Source organism: Giraffa tippelskirchi, chromosome 4, assembly GCF_054371585.1.
Source record: "Giraffa tippelskirchi isolate mGirTip1 chromosome 4, T2T-mGirTip1v1.2.pri, whole genome shotgun sequence".
Classification (NCBI taxonomy): Eukaryota; Metazoa; Chordata; class Mammalia; order Artiodactyla; family Giraffidae; genus Giraffa; species Giraffa tippelskirchi.
The window spans coordinates 10,972,601-10,995,521 of NC_137278.1; the positions used below are offsets into that span (position 1 = coordinate 10,972,601).

The window sequence follows — 22,921 nt, forward strand, 5'->3', positions numbered from 1 at the left end:
TTACTCCTTGGAAGGAAGGTTATGGCCAACCTAGATAGCATATTAAAAAGCAGAGACATTACTTTGCCAACAAAGGTCTGTCTAGTCAAGGCTATGGTTTTTCCAGTGGTCATGTATGGATGTGAGAGTTGGATGGTGAAGAAAGCTGAGTGCCGAAGAACTGATGCTTTTGAACTGTGGTGTTGAAGAAGACTCTTGAGAATCCCTTGGACTGCAAGGAGATCCAATCAATCCACCCTAAAGGAGATCAATCCTGGGTGTTCATTGGAAGGACTGATGTTGAAGCTGAAACTCCAATACTTTGGCCACCTCATGCGAAGAGTTGACTCATTGGAAAAGACCCTAATGCTGGGTAGGATTGGGGGCAGGAGGAGAAGGAGACGACAGAGGATGAGATGTTTGGATGGCATCACTGACTCGATGGACATGGGTTTGGGTAAACTCCAGGAGTTGGTGATGGACAGAGAGGCCTGGCGTGCTGCTGTTCATGGGGTTGCAAAGAGTCGGACACGACTGAGCGACTGAACTGAACTGAACTGAACTGAACTGAACCGAATATTCCACTGTGTATATGTACCACAGCTTTCTTATCCATTCATCTGCCAGTGGGCATCTAGGTTGCTCCCATGTCCTAGCTATTGTAAACAGTGCTGTGATGAACCTTGGGGTACATGTGTCTCTTTCAATTTTGGTTTCCTCGGTGTGTATGCCCAGCAGTGGGATTGCTAGGTCGTATGGCAGTTCTATTTCCAGTTTTTTAAGGAATCTCCACACTTTTCTCCATAGTGGCTGTACTAGTCTGCATTCTCACCAACAGTGTAAGAGGGTTCCCTTTTCTCCATACCCTCTCCAGCATTTATTGTTTGTAGACTTTTTGATAGCAGCCATTCTGATCGGTGTGAGATGGTACCTCATTGTGGTTTTGATTTGCATTTCTTTGATAGTGAGTGATGTTGAGCATCTTTTCATGTATTTGTTAGCCATCTGTATGTCTTCTTTGGAGAAATGTCTGTTTAGTTCTTTGGCCCGTTTTTTGATTGCATCATTTATTTTTCTGGTATTGAGCTGCAGGAGCTGCTTGTATATTTTTGAGATTAATTCTTTGTCAGTTGCTTCATTTGTTATTATTTTCTCCCATTCTGAAGGCTGTCTTTTCACTTTGCTTATAGTTTCCTTTGTGCGAAAGCTTTTAAGTTTAATTAGGTCCCATTTGTTTATTTTTGCTTTTATTTCCATTACTCTGGGAGGCGGGTCATAGAGGATCCTGCTGTGATTTATGTCAGAGAGTGTTTTGCCTATGTTTTCCTCTAGGAATTTTATAATTTCTGGTCTTACATTTAGATCTTTAATCCATTTTAAGTTTATTTTTGTGTATGTTGTTAGAAAGTGTTCTAGTTTCAGTCTTTTACAGGTATTTGAGCAGTTTTCCCAGCACCGCTTGTTAAAGAGATTGTCTTTTCTCCATTGGATATTCTTGCCTTCTTTGTCAAAGATAAGGTGTCCATAGGTGCGTGGGTTTGTCTCTGGGTTTTCTATTTTGTTCCATTGATCTATATTTCTGTCTTTGTGCCAGTACCATACTGTCTTGATGACTGTAGCTTTGTAGTATAGTCTGAAATCAGGCAGGTTGATTCCTCCAGTTCCATTCTTCTTTCTCAAGATTGCTTTTCCTATGCAAGGTTTTTTTGTATTTCCATACAAATTGTGAAATTATTTGTTCTAGTTCTGTGAAAAATACTGTTGGTAGCTTGATAGGGATTGTATTGAATCTATAGATTGCTTTGGGTAGTATACTCATTTTCACTATATTAATCCTTCTGATCCATGAACATAGTATATTTCTCCATCTATTTGTGTCATCTTTAGTTTATTTCATCAGTGTTTTATAGTTTTCTATATATAGGTCTTCAACAGTATGTGAACCGTGAACTTCTACATGTTCAAGCTGGATTTAGAAAAGGCAGAGGAACCAGAGATCAAATTGCCAACATCTATTGGGTCATCAAAAAAGCAAGAGAGTTCCAGAAAAACATCTATTTCTGCTTTATTGACTATGCCAAAACCTTTGACTGTGTGGATCACAGCAAACTGGAAAATTCTTCAAGAGATGGGAACACCAGATCACCTGACCTGCCTCCTGAGAAATCTGTATGGAGGTCAAGAAGCAACAGTTAGAACTGGACATGGAACAACAGACTAGTTCCAAATGGGGAAAGGAGTATGTCAAGGCTGTATATTGTCACCCTGCTTATTTAACTTATATACAAAGTATATCATGTGAAATACTGGACTGGATGAAGCATAAGCTGGAACCAAGATTTCTGGGAGAAATATCGATAACCTCAAATATGCAGATGACACCACCCTTATGCCAGAAAGCGAAGAACTAAAGAGCCTCTTGATGAAAGTAAAAGAGGAGAGTGAAAAAGTTGGCTTAAAACTCAACATTCAGAAAACTTAGATCATGGCATCCAGTCCCATCACTTTATGGCAAATAGATGGAGAAACAATGGAAACAGTGGCAGACTTTATTTTTCTGGGCTCCAAAATCACTGCAGATGGTGACTGCAGCCATGAAATTAAAAGACGCTTGCTCCTTGGAAGAAAAGTTATGACCAACCTAGACAGCATACTAAAAAGCAGAGACATTACTTTGCCAACAACGGTCCATCTAGTCAAAGCTATGGTTTTTCCAATAGTCATGTATGGATGTGAGAGTTGGACTATGAAGAAAGCTGAGCACCAAAGAATTGATGCTTTTGAACTGTGGTGTTGGAGAAGACTCTTGAGAGTCCCTTGGACCGCAAGGAGATCCAACCAGTCCATCCTAAAGGAAATCAGTCCTGAATATTCGTTGGAAGGACTGATGCTGAAGCTGAAACTCCAATACTTTGGCCACCTGATGCAAAGAACTGACTCATTTGAAAAGACCCTGATGCTGGGAAAGATTGAAGGTGGGAGGAGAGGGGACGACAGAGGATGAGATGGTTAGATGGCATCACCAACTCAATGGACATGAGTTTGAGTAAACTCTGAGAGTTGGTTATGGACAGGGAGGCCTGACATCCTGTAGTCCATGGGGTCGCAAAGACTTGGACACAACTGAGCAATTGAACTAAACTGATATATAGGTCTTTTGTTTCTTTAGATAGATTTATTCTTAAGTATTTTATTCTTTTCATCACAATGGTGAATGGAATTGTTTCCTTAATTTCTCTTTCTGTATTCTCATTGTTAGTGGACAGGAATGCAAGGGATTTCTGTATATTAATTTTATATCCTGCAACTTTACTATATTCATTGATTAGCTCTAGTAGTTTTCTGGTGGAGTCTTTAGGGTTTTCTATGTAGAGGATCATGTCATGTGCAAACAGTGAGAGTTTTACTTCTTCTTTTCCAATCTGGATTCCTTTCATTTCTTTTTCTTGTTTGATTGCTGTAGCTAAAAGTTCCAAAACTATGTTGAATAGTAGTGGTGAGAGTGGGCACCCTCATCTTGTTCCTGACTTTAGGGGAAATGCTTTCAACTTTTCACCATGGAGGAGAATGTTTGCTGTGGGTTTATCATATATGGCTTTTATTATGTTGAGGTATGTTCCTTCTATGCCTGCTTTCTGGAGGGTTTTTATCATAAATGGATATTGAATTTTGTCAAAGGCTTTCTCTGCATCTATTGAGATAATCATATAGTTTTTATCTTTCATTTTATTAATGTGGTGTATTACATTGATTTGTGAATATTGAAGAATCCTTGCATCCTTGGGATAAAGCCCACTTGGTCATGATCTTTTTAATATGTTGTTGGCTTCTGTTTGCTAGAATTTTGTTGAGGATTTTTACATCTATGTTCATCAGTGATATTGGCCTGTAGTTTTCTTTTTTTGTGGCATCTTTGACTGGTTTTGGTATTAGGGTGATGATGGCCTCATAGAATGAGTTTGGCAGTTTACCTTCCTCTGCAATTTTCTGGAAGAGTTTGAGTGGGATAGGTGTTAGTTCTTCTCTAAATTTTTGGTAGAATTCACTCGTGAAGCTATCTGGTTCTGGGCTTTTGCTTGTTGGAAGAATTTTTATTACAGTTTTGATTTCCGTGCTTGTGATGGGTCTGTTAAGATTTTCTGTTTCTTCCTGGTTCAGTTTTGGAAGGTTGTACTTTTCTAAGAATTCGTCCATTTCTTCCAAGTTGTCCACTTTATTGTCATATAGTTGCTGATAGTAGTCTCTTATGATCCTTTGTATTTCTGTGTTGTCTGTTGTGATTTCTCAATATTCATTTCTAATTTTGTTGATTTGATTCTTCTGCCTTTTCTCGTGATGAGTCTGGCTAATGGTTTGTCTATTTTATTTATCTTCTCAAAGAACCAGCTTTTAGTTTTGTTGATTTTTGCTATAGTCTCCTTTGTTTCTTTTTCATTTGTGTCTGCCCTAATTTTTATTATTTCTTTCCTCCTATTAACCCTGGGGTTCTTCATTTCTTCTTTTTCTAGTTGCTTTAGGTGTAAAGTTAGGTTATTTATTTGATTTCTCTCTTGTTTCTTGAGGTGAGCCTGTATTTCTATGAACCTTCCCCTTAGCACTGAATCCCTAGGTTTTGGGTTGTCGTGTTTTCATTTTCATTCGTTTCTATGCATATTTTGATTTCTTTTGTGATTTGTTGGTTATTCAGAAGCATGTTGTTTAGCCTCCATATGTTTGTATTTTTAATAGTTTTTTTCCCGTAGTTGACATCTAATCTTACCGCATTGTGATCAGAAAAGATAAGCGGGGGAGTTTTCTTGTCTCTTCGTGGTCAAGCTAGGTCCAAAAATTATTGTGTTTTATGTATACAGAGAGCATGTCCTAACTTACTGAGCTCACTGGGCAGGATGTGGGGCTCACGCCATCATTGTTTTATTGTTTGGGCACATGTCCCATGCTTCTGTTGCATGGTTTGTTGCTAAGCGAGCCTGTTTGGTTTTGCGGTTAAGCAAACTTGCTTTCTTGAGTGATCATTAACTTTTAGGGGTCTCCCAGACTTTTTCTACTTACAACCTCCTAGTGGGATTAGCTGCTTAATCACCTACTTCGTCCCCTTTATTCTGTCTCTATCATTTTCATTATCTCTATCTAATAGATGAAGAAACTGAGTCATAGAAAGAGTAAAAAGCTTGATCAAGATTATACAGCCAAAAAATGGGTAAGGCAGGATTCAAATGCAGGCAGTCTGGCTACACATCCATGCTCTTGTTCGTTGCATTCAATACACTAAGCTGTCCCAGCCTCTGTACTTCTGCTCAGCTGTTCCCTCTCTCTGGAATACCTTTTCACTCCTCTACCTCACAAACTTTTATGCAATCTTCAAAACCCATCTCAAATGCCCCCTCCCTTGGATGGTAGTCTCTGCGTGACACTGTGCCTACCCACCATAGAATGCCATAGTTGCAGTGATAGTGGTGAATGTGCCTTCTATCTGCCTGGGGACAGGCACCAGATCTGATCCACCTCTATATTCCCCACACTCAGGATGGGCCAAGAGCAGAGGAAGGTGCCAGTGAACAGATGAATGAGTGTACAAATGAATGAAGGAATGAATGCTTCATCACATACAAATAATTAACCTAGGTGTTTCTGAGAAAAGATTCTACTTTCTTATTAAAAGAGCCAGATGTCTTGAATCTCCCAAATTCCTGCTTTCGGAGAAAAAGATAAGTAAAACACAAATGCCTGCATAGTTTTTTAATGGAAATTTACCTTTCTGCCTCACTTTTATTCCTGAACCCAGCACAGCCTTTGGGCCTTTGTAACAAACTCATTCCTATACCCCTGGAGGATAGGAAAGTGAAAGTCACTCAGTCATGTTCTACTCTTTGCGACCCCATGGACTATAGAGTCCATGGAATTCTCCAGGCCAGAATACTAGAGTGGGTAGCCGTTCCCTTCTCCAGGGGATCTTCCCAACCCAGGGATCAAACCCAGGTCTCCCGCGCTGCAGGCAGATTCTTTACCATCTGAGCCACCAGGGAAGCCCAGAGGATAGGAAGAGGTTGCCAAAGAAGGTGCTCCAGGGAAAGGAGGGTGGGAAAACAAAACAAGGCAAGGAGAAGCTCTTAGCACCCCATGGATTCCTTCCACATCCAAATAGTTGAAAATGACATTTTCAGGTTTGTTTTTTTTTTAATAAAGTCTTTGTTTTTGTAAAAATGACCCAGCCCCTTGTAAGACTGAAAAAGATTTAAATGACCCAGGAAAGGACAGAGAGGAAAATAAAATCACTCCATATCACACCTCCCACCTACTTGTGTGCCTGTGTGCCAAGTTGCTTCCATCGTGCCCAACTCTTTGTGACCCCACGGACTGTAGCCCAACAGGCTCCTCTGTCCATGGGATTCTCCAGGCATGAATACTGGAGTGAGTTGCCATTTCCTCCTCCAGGGAATCTTCCTGATCCAGGGATCAAATCCATGTCTCTTATGTCTCCTGTACTGGCAAGCAGATTCATTACCACTAGTGCCATCTGGGAAGCCCTGCACCTACCTATGTCAGTGTATTCATTTGTACAGTCATCAAGGTATGTCTAAGATCTGAGCACTCTGTTGTAGGTTATGTTTTAATAAAAAAATCTCACTACTCAGAAAGCCCTTGATATCATCTTCCAGACCTCACATCTGCTTCTTGTAGCATACTGATACACATGTCTAGCCAGTAAGCTGCTTATTGAGCACCTACTCTGTGCCAGGCTTTGACTGTGTCCTGTGGGTAAAGAGTGTGGAGCTGCCTCTGTGGAACAGACTTCATGTGTCAAATAATGACATGTGAAATTGTTTAGTTGCAACCATGGCCAGAGCTACAAGAAGGTGCTAGTTCTTTGACCTAGGCAATGAGGACAAGGACGGCTTTCGGGAGGAGGTGCCTGTTGGTGTGAAGGAGGAGGAGGGGCCTGCCCTGGTCGTCCAGTGCTAGGACTCCATGCTCCCTGTGCAAGGGGCCCAGGTTCGATAAGGATCGAACAGGGAATTAGATCCCACAGGCTGCAACTAAGACCCAGTGCAGCCAAAAAATAAATAAATATTTTTAAAAAAAGGAAGAGAAAGTGTAAAATTGGAGAGATTGAGAAAGGCATGCCAGGCAGAGGGCAAGGCCTGTGGGGAAGGAATGCCCATGTGGCCACCATGGCTGACTGCCAGTTCCCCCTCCTCCGATGCTACAGAGATCAGATTTTGTTCTGGTGTCTGCCCCTCTGGTCACTAAGTTACTGTTGTACTCAGGTAAATCCTGATGAGTCTAAGCTAATCACGGTGGGCCTCAGCCCCTTGCCAGGAGTTGGGTAGGGCCAGGGAACATGGTCCAGCCCTGACTATGAGGAGGAAGCAGCCTCCTTCTGAGAAGGACCATGTCAACCCCTTTCTGCCTCCGGACACTGACGCTGCAGGTGGGATCCAGAATCGCAGCAGCCATCTTGCACCCTTGAGGATGAGACAACATGAGAGGCCATCAGAGCAAAAAGAGCAAGAAGCCAGGTCCTTAATGATGTCACCGAGCCACTGAATGAATAATCCTAGACTCCTCTGCCCAGGACTTCTTGTTGTGCAGGGAAACAAGTCCCCATGTTGTTGAAGTGATTTTGAGTTGGGATTTGGGGAGTGTCGGTCTAGTAGGAAGTAAAAGGTGAAGGGTTTGTTCTGCAGTGATTGTGTAACAAGCTGAGCTCACTATTTTTACCTGGACCCTGGGCTTCCTAGGGTGGAAGTGGGAGCTGGTGGAGTTGATGACAGGGGCCAGAGCTTTATCCTTTGACTCCACTGAAGTCTATTAAAGGGAATAGCCTAGACTCTCAAGAGACTATTGGAGCTTGAACTCAGAGTAATGGAGAGAGAGGCAAGAGAAGCAGGTACACATCTGTATATGTGGAAGCGATGTGTCAGCTCTGGCTGCCCCAAGCTGTCAAGGCGCCCTTCAATGTTCAACTAATTTCAGCTCCTCCTTCCACGCACTGGGGAAATGCCCCCTCCCACAGTCCTCTGGATTCCTGGGGGGATAGATTCTCTATGGTGTCACTGGCTTCCCAATCATTGCTTTGGATTTGTCAATTTTTCCCTAATGTTCTGTCAAAATTTTTTGTACCAAAGCGTTATTCACATGCTATAAAATTCATCCTTTTAAAGTGTACAATTCAGCAGTTTTTAATATATTCACAAGATTGTGTAACCATCATCAGTTCAGTTCAGTTCAGTCACTCAGTTGTGTCCGACTCTTTGTGACCCCATGGACTGCAGCACGCCAGGCCTCCCTGTCCATCACCAACTCCTGGAGCTTGCTCAAACTCATGTGCATTGAGTCAGTGATGCCATCCAACCATCTCATCCTCTGTTTTCCCCTTCTCCTCCTGCCTTCAATCTTTCCCAGCATCAGGGTCTTTTCAAATGAGTCAGTTCTTCACATCAGGTGGCCAAAGTCTTGGAGTTTCAGCTTCAACATCAGTCCTTCCAACATCATCATTACTATCATATTCCAGAACATTTTTGTCACCCCATAAAGAAATCCCATGCCCGTTAGCAGTCATTCCCCGGTCCCCCTCCCCTTAGTGCTGGCAAACACTGTTCTTTCTGTCTCTGTGGATTTGCCTATTCTGACATTTCATATAAATGGAATCCTATAATATGTGGCCTTTTGTGACTCGCCTTCCTCTCACGCCAAGCATCCCATCAGATAATATTCCAAACAAGTGCAAGAGCTACTATAATCACCTCTTGTTACAAATGGCACTTTCCTCCCGTGCTATATGTACAGAAAACTTTACAGAAGTAAAACCATATTATACATGTAGGTTTTACATTTTTAAAATTCAATCCAGTATCAAGGACATCTTTCTGTGTCAGTACAGATCTGTATAACTCTTTTTAGTGTCTGCAGAAAAAAATCACATGGTTAAAAAATTATTTCTGGCTCAAGCTTAGTGCTCACATGCTCAGGTCCAGGAGGAAGGTTGGTTAGTCCCCTCCAGATGGGTCTTTACTGCACTTCAAGCTTTTCGTGACTGTAAAGAATGAGATGAACAACCTCATGTGTACATTTCTTTAAAGTCCTAGACTTGGGACTGTGGGCTAAATGGTATGCATATTTACTTTTTTTTTTTTATATTCTGCCAAATTGTTTTCTGGAAAGGTCAGATCAGATGGCTGGCCACTACAATGAAGCACTGTGGCCTTTGGACTCCAACTGTTTGGATTTTAGTCCCTTTTCTCCTGCTTGTTAGCAGTAGGGCTTTAACATGTCTGTGCCTCAGTTTCCTTGTCTGTAGAATGGGATAATGAAAATGCCAATCTCATCAGATTGTTGTGATAATGAAAGTAGTATAATATATGTAAGCAGTGGTTCTTAGCTGGGGTGAATTTGTGCACCCTCCAAAGGGGATATTTGGTAATGTCTGGAGAGATGTTTAGTTATCACAATGGGTGGGGTGCTACTAACGTTGGTTGGTAGAGGCCAGGGATGCTGCTGACCGCCCTACAATGCACAGGACAGTGCTCCCCACCCCAGCAAAGGATGGTCCAGTCCCTACAGTCAACAGTGCTGAGGGTGAAAAATCCCAGTGTAAAGGTCCTGGCTCAGAGTAAGCACTCATTAATGTTGGCTGTCATCATACTTCCACCACCTGGGCCTGAGAATGTTCGTTTCCCCATACTTGGGCCAAACGCTTATGTCCAAGTTACTTTTGACAGGGAGGACATAATATGATGGTAGATTTCTAAGCCATCAAAGGAGAATGTGCTTATACCTTTATGGACCCAACATCCTGAAACTCGTCTTTATTCAGTCTGGGAACTGGCCGGCAGCTGGCTCCAGCTAAGGAATCTTTGACCTTGTAAGCAAAAGCTTCAGAATTCCTTGAATTAGCTGAGTATGTGTTTGTCTTTGGTAATGCAGAGCCTGGGACATATTGTGGATAAAGTGTAGATTTTGAAGTCAGGTCTGGATTCAGGTCCCAACTCACTGCTTCCTAGGTATAAGAACAAACGACTCTCTAAAACCCAAGTTTCCCCATCTGTAAAATGGCATTATTGGAAGGATTAAATAAGATAATGGAGCACCATACCAGGTTCTTAGTGCTCAATAGCAGGTGCAATTTAATCAGTGATTACCTCATCCAGGCCCTTTGCTAAGACTTTTCGTAATTATTCAACTTAATGGTAACTACTGTGATAATCATCGTTATAATAGTCGTAAGGTCAAGCCCCTGGGTCTATCTATCCAGGTACAAGGGGAAGTCACTTGTTAAGCCTCCAGCCAACATTCCACAAATGTCTGCTGAGCATTCTTATGCTCCAGACCAGGTGCTGGGTTCTGGCAGATTCGAGGGGCTCCTAACTTTCTCCCATCCATATCAAAGAAATAACAAAAAATGTCAGAGAAAAGACCGGATAAATTAGCTTTCATTACTGTAAATGGGTTAATTTCTTTTATTAAAACAAAAACAATAAGACAAGCTGAAAAAAAGTGGAGAAAAGAAAATTTAGTTATGTTATTTATAAGAGAACTGAAACAAGCTATAGAAAGAAGAAAATCTCAAATGAAATATCTCTGTATTTATAATTTATTGAATTAGGTTTCAGATGAATAACAAACCACACTGAAGTGGAAAAGGACTAATTCAAGTAGCATTTTTTTGGTCATCCTTATGTGGGAGACATGCTAATCTCCATATGGTTCTAATTTTAGTATCTGTGCTGCTGAAGCAAGCACCCCAAGTAACTTTTGAACACAGAACTTTGATATACACCCTCAGTTTAAAGATAAAAAGAACTGCAAACAAATACTGAACTTTACCTAATGGTCTTGTTTTTCACAGTGACTAATTCTGAAACCAGTCTCTGTGTACGGGCAGATTGAGTAAAAGGTGAAATGTATCAAGTATGTTGAGAGCCAGGTTTCTCACTGTTGGAGAAGAGACGTACAAATAGAAACTGATTGGAACTGAGGCATCAGTATGAACTCTTGGATTTATATTTATATATGTATGCATTTCCTAGTTCTATCCACTGAGAAGACTGAGAAGCAATGATACCCTGGGAATAGTGAGCCCAGCTGTGCCCTGCTCCTACCTTCTAAGTACCATAATATCATCCTCCACAGTGGAACCAGAGCTCCTAGAAGAAATGGCTGATTCCTACATGAGACCAGGGAAAATATAGGATGAGTCTAGAGCATCCTCCTGTGCCAGAAAATCAGGAAGTGCTCAGTGAATATGAGAGACACATCAAAATGACACAGCAGCTGCCTTGAATGAGTTCTCACTGGCCGCCTCTGCAACAATTTGATTATCAGGTAAATAATAATATGATGAATTATAACCCACTGAATAAGATAAGAATTTATGTGCTCATCATCCCCTGTATGTTTCTATAACTGTAGACTCTTCTTTACAGTAGAATGCTGAGTCGTAACGATATAAATTGTCACAATTTTGCAATCATCTGAGAAATTAATATAGATAAAAATAAAGATGCTAAAAGGATGAAAGTTTGATGAGAAATAAAATATTTATATAGTCTCAAAGTACTCCCCCACAAATTACTTATTAATTATAAAGAGAAAATTGTAATTGTACAGTAGGTAGAATTGGTAGACACCATGTTAATCAAGTGATTAAGGTAACCATCACCAGTAATAGGACAAATTGACACGAAGTGCTTCTTAATATGGGGCTTCGTAGGTGGCGCAGTGGTAAAGAATCCACTTGCCAATACCAGAGGTGAAGGAGATGGGGGTTTGTTCCCTGGGTGTGGAAGGTCCTGTAGAGGAGGGCATGGCAACCCACTCCAGTTTTCTTCCCTGCAGAATCCCATGGACAGAGGATCCTGGCCGACTATAGTCCATAGGATTGCAAAGAGTGACTGAGCACATATGCTTCTTAATACGATGTACTGAGAAAGACATAGTATCAATTCTGTGGTCTCTCTGCCCCAAATGCCTAGCCTGAAACTAATCATGAGGAAATATTTGACAAATGAAGGTCCAGGGATATTTTACAAAATAAATGACCTGTACTCTTCAAAAATAGTAATGTCATGGAGAACAAAGAAAGGCTGGAGACCTGTTCTGGAATTAAGGGAGATTTACATGTGATGTGTTATTCTGGATTGGATCCTGAACTGGAGAAAAATTGTTCTAAGCTTCACCAGATTTGTATAAGACCTGTAGATTAGGTATGAAAAAGTGAAAGAAAAGTGAAAGTGAAGTTGTTCGGCCATGTCCGACTCTTTTCAACCCCATGGACTATAGCCTACCGGGGTCCCATCCTCCGTCCATGGGATTTTCCAGGCAAGAGTACTGGAGTGGGTTGCCATTTCCTTCTCCAGGTGATCTTCCTGACCCAGGGATTGAACCTGGACCTCCCTCATTGTAGGCAGACGTTTTACTGTCTGAGCCACCAAGGAAGCTCTAGATTAGGTATAATATTGTATAATGCTAAAATTCCTTATCTTTCTAATTGTGCTCTGGTTATGTGAGTGTTCATATTTAGGGGAAAGGGGGCATCATATCTCACCCTCAAATGTCCAAAAAAAGCCTCTCTATAGAGAGAATGAGAAAGCAAATGTCACAAAATGTGAATAAATGGTGAACCCAGGGGAAAAGTATTTAGGAGTTATTTGTGCTATTCTATAGTTTTTCCATAACTTTGTAATTATTTCAAAGTTAAAAAGTTCAAGAGAAAAAGGAAAGAAAGAAAAAACAAACCTGTTTGGATTCTTTTCTTTAAAGAAGCTATTTTCCCTCAAGGAACTCATTCACATACTTGCCTGTTGAGCAAGTCTAGACTCTTCCCTAGTATTTCAATGAACATCCCAATCTTTTAGAAACAAATGGAGATTTGCTTTTGAGTTCCTCATTCCTCAGCCCCGTGGTGTAGGGTATGCTTCCTGACCATCAACCCTTCCTGTCCAGCTTGTTGACAATGTCCATTGAATACTTTCATGTTGGACCATCGCTGAATCACCAAGGCTCATCTCTGCACCTGACCAGAGCAGGAGTGTAGAGTAGGATCTTGTGAAACTGAAAGACTAAAATATCTGATTGCCTTCAGGGGAATAGCAAGGACTGAGAAGGAATGAGGAGGAACCCCACTGGCCTCCTATGGGATAAGGGTCCTCATACATGCCTGGATCCTGGACTGGAAATCTCTGGATACAGCGGTGCCTGGAAGCCTCCACCCTGTGTCTGGCTGCCAAGATTTGTCTTGGAATGGGCGATCAGGAAAAGAGAGCCGTGTAAATTCCCCTCTGCAGGAGTGACGCAGAACTAATCCCATCAGTGTGGTTAGGGGTGAGCAGGTGACCGCTTTGCTAAACTGCACTTCAGGGTTCATTGGAAGTTTACCAGCTCCCTCCGGTTTGTTAAACTCACTGTTGGCAAATGCAGTGAAATCTCTGGCTGCCCCTCTGATCTCAACCTGATCTTGTGAGTCTGGGCACAGGGTTTGGGGTTTGACTTTCCAAGCTGCCTTGGATCCTCACATCTCGGTACTTGAAGGCCTGCAGGTCAATGGGGCTTCAGGTTGGGATATTTGGAAATGAGTGGCTATGGGTGGGTCTTGAAAGCCACCCCTGGGATCCTCAGAGCAATGGGAGGAGCCATGGGGCAGTGACAGGTAAGAGAGTGAAATGGTCAGCTTTCCATTTTAGAAAATTCACTCTAACAACTGAAGTTGAAGATCAGAGGGTGGGAAGGGACAACAAGCAGAAAGATCAATGTAGAAGCTGTTACACAAATCCAGGCAAATATAGTGAGGAGTATTATTTAGACCTTGTTGCATAACAGAGACAGCAAACATAGCATATATCTCACCAGCCAGACTTCTTATTCTCATGGCAAACCCTGCTAATCCTTCACTGTCCTCCCTCGCCCTGGGCCTGGGTGGGCAGCTCTCATAGACGACTACTGCCAATCAATCCAAGTGGGCTCACAGGATGAAAGAAATGTGCCCTCCCCACTCTTCTATTAGAGAAGGCAAGGAAGACAATCAGTTTTGAGGATATGCTTGCATTTGTTGACAACTCACGTGATCAGATCTAGAGTGACGCCCCAAGTCAGTCTTTGAGGTCCTTCATGGTGTACTGTGCTTTGCCTTGCTGTACAGCCTCTGTGTTCCCACTTGGTGGTTTTGCATGTCCATTAGCTCATTTCAACCTCGCAGCATTCCTCGTTGTGAAGATGAAGGTTGTCACTCTCATTTTACAGATGAGGAAATTGAGAGCAGAGATTTTGGGTAGAGTGCCCACGTTCTGCAGGTGGTAGGTGGCAAATCAAGATTCAAATCAAGGGTTGTCTGGCCCCCACAGCCCCAGGTCCTTCCACTAGAAGCTTGTTGCAGCTGCAGCAGCTGTTCAAGTCCATCAAGGCCTTGTGCAGAAAAGCCAGGCCAGGTTGGGATGGGACATTTTGGTAACAATGACTTTCCCTGTCAATATAATCCCTGGCTTAAAAAGACCTGGGAAACTTGTTTTTGGAATCACCCTATCTAATCTGCTCTGTGTTGAGCCATGGAGAAGGGAGGTCCTGGCCCCTGGGTGGGGGCAGGGGGATCGCTGAGGGGGTGCTGCACAGATGGTGAGGGGAGGAGGCCTCTTGCCATGGGAGAGAATAAAGTTTCTGTCCTTGCACAGTTGGAATGAGGGCCCTGGAGCCAAGCAGCCAGGGCCAGGGCAGGGCAGCCAACCTTTGGCACGTGAAATGGCACCCTGAGCTCATGGCAGATAATTCTCGGTAATAATTCATACCCCCTGGCAGGCATGCATCCTGAAAGCCCTGTCTGTTCTGCCTCACAGAGTCCCTGTTGGAATGTAGGGGGTCGAGGGACTGGCCCCAGATGTGGGCAGAGTTCAGACTGGACCCGGTGGGTAGGGTAGCGTCTGGGCACTGCCTGGGGGCAGAGGGTGTCTTTGTGCTCTGTGCCCCAGGAACCCCACCCCCACTCACAGTCGCCCTGCTGGGGAGAAATGGCCCAGACGCCAGGCTAAGGCCTGCTCCCTCTGCTGGCCTTCTGGGGCAGCCGGGAAGAGGGTGCTTTCATAGGTGCAGCCTGGCATCTGACAGATCCACCCCATTACTCCTGGGGTGTCCCTTCTGAGCAATGGGAGAGTGAAGGGCAAGGCGGTCTCCAACCCCCATGGCACGATCTTCTGGGCAGGTCTCAATTCTCGCCCCCAGGGACCATGGTCTGGGGTGGCACCCGGGCACCAGCAGTGATTCTGATGGGAGCTGGATTTTTTTCTCAAAGCTTTTTATGTATATATATATTTATATTTATTTGGCTGTGCCAGCTCTTATTTGGGTCATGCAGGATCTTCGATTTTCGTTGTGCCACGTGAGATCTTTTAGTTGTGGCATGTAGAATCTAGTTCCCTGGCCAGGGATCGAACCCAGGCCCCCTGCATTGGTAGTGCAGAGTCTTAGCCACTGGACCACCAGAGAAGTCCTGGGAGCTGGGTGCGAGAACCACCGGTGTGGTGTTTTGAGAGGGTGGTGCTGCAGCTCGGTCCTCATGGCTGTGTGACCTTGAACAATTTACACAGCAGTTGGTGCCCCAGTCTCCCCATTCATGAAGTGTGGGCAGCAAAAGTACCTATTCTGTGGGAGGATTCAATGAGATGATGCTGTAGACTCGGCAACTGAGCCTGGCACAGAGCACGCACTCAGACGGTGTAGTTCCTATAGACAGTTATTATTATTTCTTCCTTCCCCACTCAGTGAAGGGGAAATTCTAGGGCTTGAAATCCTAGTGAGAAAATCTAGAGGGCAGGAGAAGGTCATCCCCTTTGAGAAGAGCGTCAAAGAGGGACCAGAGGAGGCTTTTCACTCCGACTGGGAGGTAGGTTGGGAGGTGTTGGCACCTCCAAGGCTCCAGGAGCAGCCCACTCTCCTTGGCAAGGCACAGGGAGCCCCTAAAGACTCTTGGTTCTCAAAGCACCAAGAACACCATGTGGGTGTGTCTACGAATGGCTTCCGCACCTCCCAGCAGGTTCCCAAGGGGAGGAGTGAGACTTGCTCAGCTTGGTGCCCCCAAGGCTGGCACACAGGCATCAATCACATTGGACACCCCACAGCTCTCTGCTGGAAGAGCTGGCAGATCCTCTGAGCAGGGAATTAACTGGTCACAACGCTAACAGGAGTTACTGCCTCCTGAATGCCCACTAGGCATCACGCTCAGGGTTTACAAAACTGAACAAGACTTGTCACTCCTTTTCTGGTGAGTGATGCTGTCAGGCAAGCTGGTAAGGGTCAGAGATAAGTCAGTCTGGCCCCCAACCCCACTAAACTCTACAGCCTCTGGCTTCTGTGGGCCACTGAGCTGCCATGAACATCGCACTGGGGTTCAGAGCTGCGTGTCTGGCATGTGAGAGTGTTATTGCCACAGACGACAGAAATACCACAGCTTTCTTTGCTGGCCAAGTGCCTGGCTCCAGACCAGGGTGGAGTGTTTAGGCAGGTATTTTTCCCTGAAGATGGGTTTTCTCATTTTCACAGAACTTCGGGATGGAGAGAATTACTGGAAATATCCCATCTGCACTCCAACCTTAATGATCTGAGATTACACTCTAGAGATTCCTGCCTGGAACCTGACTGTAGGTTCTGAGACAGATCACTCAGTTATTTGCAGACATTTGTTGGGGTCTCCTGGGTGCTGATCAACAAGAAGAGAGCAAGTTCTGCTTTCATAGAACTCAGACTCCAGGGATGGGAGACAGGCCTGAAGAAGGAAAACTAATAAATACCTGCTAGTGAAGATACAAGGAAGTTTGTGATGGGGACAACTTTAGACTCAGCATTGAGGGACAGTTTCCCTGGGGAAGCTGGGACTTGAATGACCAGAGGGAGGCGGCCATACAAAGGTGCAGGGACCACTGGGCAGAGTAATGCAAAGCTGATGCAAAGCTGGGGGAGGATGGGGTGGAGAACAGATGGGAATAGTGCTGGTGAGGAGCCAGAGTGGGAGGTCATGGTCCAGATTACCTAAAACCCAGCCATGTTTGGCTTGCTTGGGTCTAGGAATGGCCCCAGTGGGGTCCGAGTGGTGAGAGGGACGTGTCCCCATCAGCCTCTGTCATGGCAGGAATGGCACTGTGCTTCCGACTTGCCTGTCCTGTGGGGACTGGGCTGAACAAGTGCCTGTATGTGTGTGTTTGGGAAGCCAGTCTAAATCCAAGTCACCCATTGGTGGTTTGATTGCTCCTTGGAGGTACCTAAGCCACCATGTGAAGGGCCATTAAGTCACATGGGAGAAGCTATTCTCTTTCAATCTCATCCCTCTGATTATATCAAGGACATGTCCACATTCTGCTCGTTTGCCCTTTACATCCCCTGAACATTTGCTAATCTTCCTGTTTACACAAAGACCTTGGGCCTGCTTCACAGGCATGGTGTCCAGCGAGACTGTGTGTTCTCAGCATCACGTTCTGATCACCTTGTGTTTGTGGCCACTGGCTTTCTTTTATTATTGTAAAAAAGTTCTTCCCTAAAAGAATTTCTTTAAGGTTTTTTTGTTTTTATTTTTGCTAACAGCTTATAAAGCTTCCCTTTGAAATAAAATTAGTAAAAAGAATGAAATGATCGAAAAAAGCAATAATAAAGCATATTGAAGATGGTAAAGGGAAATGTGACAAAAGTCACATGAATGACCGAAGTTTGAGAAACATCAGTCAGTGATGCTCAAGGCCCCCCTCCCGATTCTACAATACTGTCTTTTACCCAGGAAAATATTTCGTTTTGTTCTTACCTTCCCTTCAGCCCCATGTCACCTGATCTGGGATTCTCTCTCTCTGCAGCTCAAGGTGGGGCTGCAAGGTGGTGTCTGTCCCTTTGGGAGTGGCTTGCTTCTCCTCTACCCTGGGAGGGGCCTGGTTTTCAGCCTGACTTGGGTTCTTCTGCCCTAGTTCATTTTCCAGATCAGTTTCCAGTAACAAGGCCAATTCTCATAACAAACTAAGTCTTGTTTTAAAGTTATTAAATGTCTGTGTTATGGTAAGGATGCAGATTATAACATTTAATCAAGACTTTTAAATCAAACTTTTGATCATGTATTTATTTCGGTATAGTCCACCTTGGTGCAAAAAAAAAAGATACTGTGGCAATTTACAAAAATAGATAAAATACAATATAATAAAGAGATCAGGGTAAAGGCAAAAGCAGAAAGCTAGAATGAAGCCAGAGTCCAGTAGGAGACTCAGTACAACGACTGTTAAAAATAATCTCAAGTTTGACTTTAAGCTTCCCAGTAGCCAAAGCAAAGAAGAAAACTGACTGGTTACAAAATTCTTAACAACAGTTAGTTTTGGGCTTTGGTGTTAAAAACAGACCGGGTTCAACTCTTGACTCTACTACTTGTTAGATTCGTGACCCTGAGCAGGTTGCTTAACCTTTCCGAACTTGAGGTTCATCCCCTGTAATGGGGAAAAGTAATGCCAACCATGGGGTTCCTGGGTGGATTAGTGATACTGTAGGTAAAGGTGCCTTCTAGCTCTAGGAGGGTACTGCTTGGGCCCTCAGCTGCCCTGTGTCCTCACTAAACTGCAAGTCTTCAGCCATAAAAAGGAGTTGACATCTGTCCCCTCTGACAGTCCCTACCCTGCCCAAATGTGAAGGCTGTGAGAAGCACAGCCGGATTCGAACCTAAGACTTCCCAACTCTTACCCGACAACCACCCTGGGCTGTGTCCTCCTGTCACCCGAGTGGTTTCCAATGTTGTTAAGGAGGGAAAGATGCTTTAGAACAAACCAGCTTTCAGAAGCCCTCAAGTCATTCCTAGGAAACCCCACCCCACCCCCGGAGCCTTACCTTTAGGGTTGCCTCCCAAGGCAGAGGCCTCCTTCTTTTCTCCCCAGACAGAGCAAATTAAATATTAAGGCCTAGAACTCTCTCACGAGGAATCAAAGGTAGCAGTCAAAGCCCCTTCCTGTATCATGTTGTTCAGAAACACCAGAGACGGCTTCCTTTGCCTTCACAGCTGAGGTCGGCAGGAAAAGCTGACTCTCCTTTAAGTACCTGCTATCAAACATAAGTAAATCCCATAACAAAAGCTCTTCCCTGCCTCCCATCACCGATAGGACAAAATCCAATTGTCTTAGAATTTCCTTTCCTCTCCTTTATACTCGACTTCGTTCCAAATGTGATTGGAGGGAGTCACTCTTAGGTTTGGCATTCAAGGCTCTTTGTGAGCTGACCCCAACCTCCTTCTTGGGTCTCCTATGCAGAGGCAATTCATGGCGTGGCTACACTGGTTAAAAGAAATGAGCACTAATTCTGGAGCTGCTGCGAGAGAGACACACAATTGACAAAAAACACTTACTAACCAGCCGTGAAAACCTGACTCTGCTACAGAGTAAACTGCTTGCTTGGGTAAGTCCCTTCGCCTCAGTTTTCCCGTCTATAAAATGGGCACACATGGAGTATATACCTTCCACTGTTGTGAAGATGCACGTGACTCACTTAGCCCACTGTTGATGTTCACGTTATATTACCTGATTTGGAAACCTGGCTTTCCACTTAACTGCCTCCACTTAACTTCTCTGGGCTCCAGTCTGACTACCTGTAAAATGAGGAAAATAACTGTGCCTACAACGTAACCCACACACAAGGACCTGAAAGCAGAAGGGGATTAGTGAATGTTTAGAGGCTGCAACCAGCATCCTGTCCCCGAGAAAACCATTTTGCTTGTCCTTTTTCAAAAGTGGTCCATTCTAACTTTCCCTTTTCTAAGACTAATGGGAAAAGAGGAGTCTGAACACTTCTTACATGGTTGGGCTGTGATATCACAAAGCACTGAGTCTTCTAAGACCCACACCCAGGGCCAAGGGAAGTGCTGGGACTCGCAGCCCCCAAAGAGTCTCTATGTGCAGCCCTCGGAGTTCCGCTGGGTGGGGGTGCCTGGATGAGTTCACTACAATGAGTCAGGCCTGGCTCTGCTGGGCGTCATCATTCCCCTTTATTTCGGGGGTGAGTTACAGCTTAAACAAAATAACATCACCTGACAATGTCTGAAAGAAGTGTATTCTGCACAAAATGCATTTCCTTACACTCCAGGGTATGCAGCTGAATTTCCCAACATGGCAGCTGGGTGTTCATATATACAGACACTTGGGAGCTGGCATGGGGACCGATTGAAAGCAGCAGGGTCCAGGGTTGTGTCAAGATCAGCTGTGAATACCCTTCAAATGTGTTGGGATGGCTTGGGTGCTGGGTTGTCTACGGCATAGCTGCCTCCAAGCCTGGAGAATAAAGGATATGGACAAAGCCCTTCTGGAGGGAGGTCGGCTGTGTCCCGTTCCCAGAGTGGCCCTGAGCCCTTTCTGCTTTGTAGATGCAAGGAGTCAGGCTAGAGAACTTCTCCCAGCTCTAAAAATGTTGTTCAAAGCAGATAGGGACACCCCTGAAGGTCTCATCCTCTGGGCTGCCTGGGACTGAGGCTCAGGGGAGCCCACTTGTGCATTTTCAGCCCCAAGTTGGATTCTGGGCACCCTGGCCTCAATATCTCTGAAGCCAGTAAAAGCCTGACCCACAGACCCCTTTCTCCTTCCCTCCCAGCTTTCACCCTCTGGCTCTTCCCTGCCACCAGAAGGTCCAAAACCTCCTCTGGGCTGGCTGCCCAGATCTCAGCCTCCTGGTCTCCCAGGCCAGCCCATCTAAAGACCAGGTTAGGACTGCCAAGAAAGAGGAAACCTGTTTCATCCTGCTACTGCCCAGCCTCAGGCCTAGGGTCTTGCTCACGGCAGACCTGGAATATCCCTGAGTGCACATAGGTTGTGGGTTCAAAGGCCCAGAGAGAAAGGACAAGGTGGACCCCAGGCCCAAAGGCTCTGGGAGGTAGTGGGGAGAGGTCCCACAGCCTGGGTATGTGGCTGGAGCCAGCACTTCTGGGTGGAGAGGGAGCCCCAGGGCCTGGCCCAGTTCCCCACTCTGGTAGAGTTGTGCTGGCAGGCAGCTGCCTGCAGCCTTCTCAGCTGCTGCCTCAGAAACAAGTGACGGCACTGATGAACAATAAGAGAAAATAAAAATGAGTACAGAGGGAGGGGGTCTTGGAATGGGGGCTGGTATTTTTTTCTCGGGGTGTGGTTTCTGCTCAGTGGCTGGGTGACTGTGGAGGTTTGGAATGCGGTCGGACAGCGGGTGGGGATGGGGGGCTGGCCAAAGGCAAGGAGCAAGGACATTAGCCAAAGGGCCCAAAGCCCCAGGGCCACCAGCAGCTCAGTCAGAACAGGGGCCTGGGATGGCATGCAGAGCCGGCCTCCACCCAACACTAGTGTGTTGGTCCCAAAGGTTTCGAGTAGCCCCTGGGAAGGGAGACAGACTTGAGAGGACAAGAAAAACCAGGGGAGAGGGGAGAGGGTTGGAGGTAGGGGAGAGTATGGTCAGGTCTCATCTGTAAAGTGGGCTGGCCTGATCCAGACTGAGGCCTCAGTCTCCTCATCTGTTAAATGGGCTTAACTGCCTCTACCTCCAAGGGTGTCAAGATTAAGTGGGTTAGTGCACGTGAAGCTCTTGACAGTATTCTGCAGGTGGAAGCGATTATTACTTCACTGGGTGCTAAGGAAGGTTGATCCTTGCTAAGCCACCCACCTAGCACCTAGCCCTGGGCCTGGCCCCCAGTTAATATTTGCTGAGGGAGTCTCTTGCAGGAGTCGCTGTGGGGAGCCCCCATGCCCATGGCCACTCCTCTCCTGTGAGGCCAGGTTCCCACTCAGACCACGAAGTGGAGGGTATAGGTGAGCTGGTGGCCATTGTCCCAGGCGTAGAGCACCCGCTCTTTGGGGTTGTAGTCGATCTGAGTGGTGTAGGCGTGCTCGTTGAGGAAGGGCAGCTGCAGGCGGGCATCAGTGCCTGTGTGCGTATCGAAGGCATAGGCCACGTGGCCCTCCTGCTGGTTGTATGTGTCCACGGCGTACAGGATGCCGCATACCAGGAAGCAGTTCCCATACGAGTTCCGCCGCAGCCGCGTCTTCCACGTGGTCTCGCGCTGCACGGACAGGTCACCGGGGTCCAGGCGGCTCAGCACGATCACCTCGGACTGCGCCTCATCACGGTCATCCACGGCGGGGTAAATGACCCACAGGCCGCTCTCGTCCACGGCGAAGTCGATGTCCGAGTGGCCACGCCACTTCCAGGGTGTGGTGTCCTCATATACCACGTCCGGCAGCAGGGCCCAGGAGGCCACGAAGCGCTGCCGCAGGTCATACTTGATGATGTTCTTGGTGAAGGCGCGGTTGTAGTAGAAGGCGCCCTGGTACACCACATGGCCCGTGCCAATCCAGTTGTAGGGCAGCTTGTACATGTTACTCCAGCGGCCTGTGTGCAGGGAGTGGATGGTCACACCAGAGCCTCTGGGAAAAACCTTCAGCTCACCCCAGGGACCAGCAAGCAATGGAAACTGGAGTGAGCTGTGGGCCTGGAGCTGGGCCAGGTATCTCGCCCCATCAAGACATTATTCCATTTGCCCGGGAGTAAATGGGGGCTCAGAGGGTTCAAGGTTACCAGGTGTGGGACCGCACAGGCCAGGCTGATACCAGGGCATTTGCCCATGCCCTTCTTGCTGCCTAGACTGCCATTTCCCATCCTGTCTGCCTGGGGAATGCCTCAGCATCACATCCTCCTGGAAGTCTTCCTTGGTCTCCAGGCTGGGCTCCCATAGCCCCAGGGCCTCCCTCTAGCACTATATCCAAGTTGTTTCTGTAAGCTTTTGCCACACACATCAGACTGTGCATTTCTAGAGGGCAGGTCATGTCTAACTGACCCTTTCCCCTCATCATGTTCCAGATGTGATAACAAAATTTCTGCCCTGCCCTGTCCAGACCTGAAGCTCCTGTAAGGCCTGGGGCTCTGCTTACCTGTAAGACAGGGTGATAACCCCCCACCTCGTGGAGTTATGGAGATACCATGAATTGATACACACAGGTGA

At 45.5% G+C, this 22,921-nt stretch overlaps 1 protein-coding gene, 1 long non-coding RNA gene and 2 other non-coding genes across 10 annotated transcripts in view; 1 reads left to right on the forward strand and 3 right to left on the reverse strand.

The window, feature by feature from the left end:
• LOC145545046 (uncharacterized) overlaps window positions 1–19,369 on the forward strand; it is a 38,022-nt gene extending 18,653 nt beyond the window's left edge. For 2 of the 4 annotated variants that reach the window (XR_014081833.1, XR_014081834.1), the window contains 2 exons: window positions 10,826–11,301; window positions 19,224–19,369. This is a non-coding gene — a long non-coding RNA (uncharacterized LOC145545046). The remainder of the gene's footprint in view (window positions 1–10,825; window positions 11,302–19,223) is intronic. The other 2 variants (XR_014081832.1, XR_014081835.1) reach the window with 1 other exon arrangement.
• Window positions 10,615–10,719, reverse strand: LOC145504070 (U6 spliceosomal RNA). The gene has a single exon (XR_014052052.1). It is a non-coding gene; the product is annotated as a U6 spliceosomal RNA (small nuclear RNA).
• On the reverse strand, window positions 15,375–15,447 carry TRNAG-ACC (transfer RNA glycine (anticodon ACC)). The gene has a single exon. It is a non-coding gene; the product is annotated as a tRNA-Gly (tRNA).
• OLFML2A (olfactomedin like 2A) overlaps window positions 18,041–22,921 on the reverse strand; it is a 28,815-nt gene continuing 23,934 nt past the window's right edge. For all 4 annotated transcript variants that reach the window (XM_081588615.1, XM_081588616.1, XM_081588617.1 and 1 more), the window contains one exon: window positions 18,041–22,311. In XM_081588615.1, the coding sequence (XP_081444741.1) occupies window positions 21,707–22,311 (605 nt within the window). In that variant the 3' untranslated portion in view covers window positions 18,041–21,706. The remainder of the gene's footprint in view (window positions 22,312–22,921) is intronic.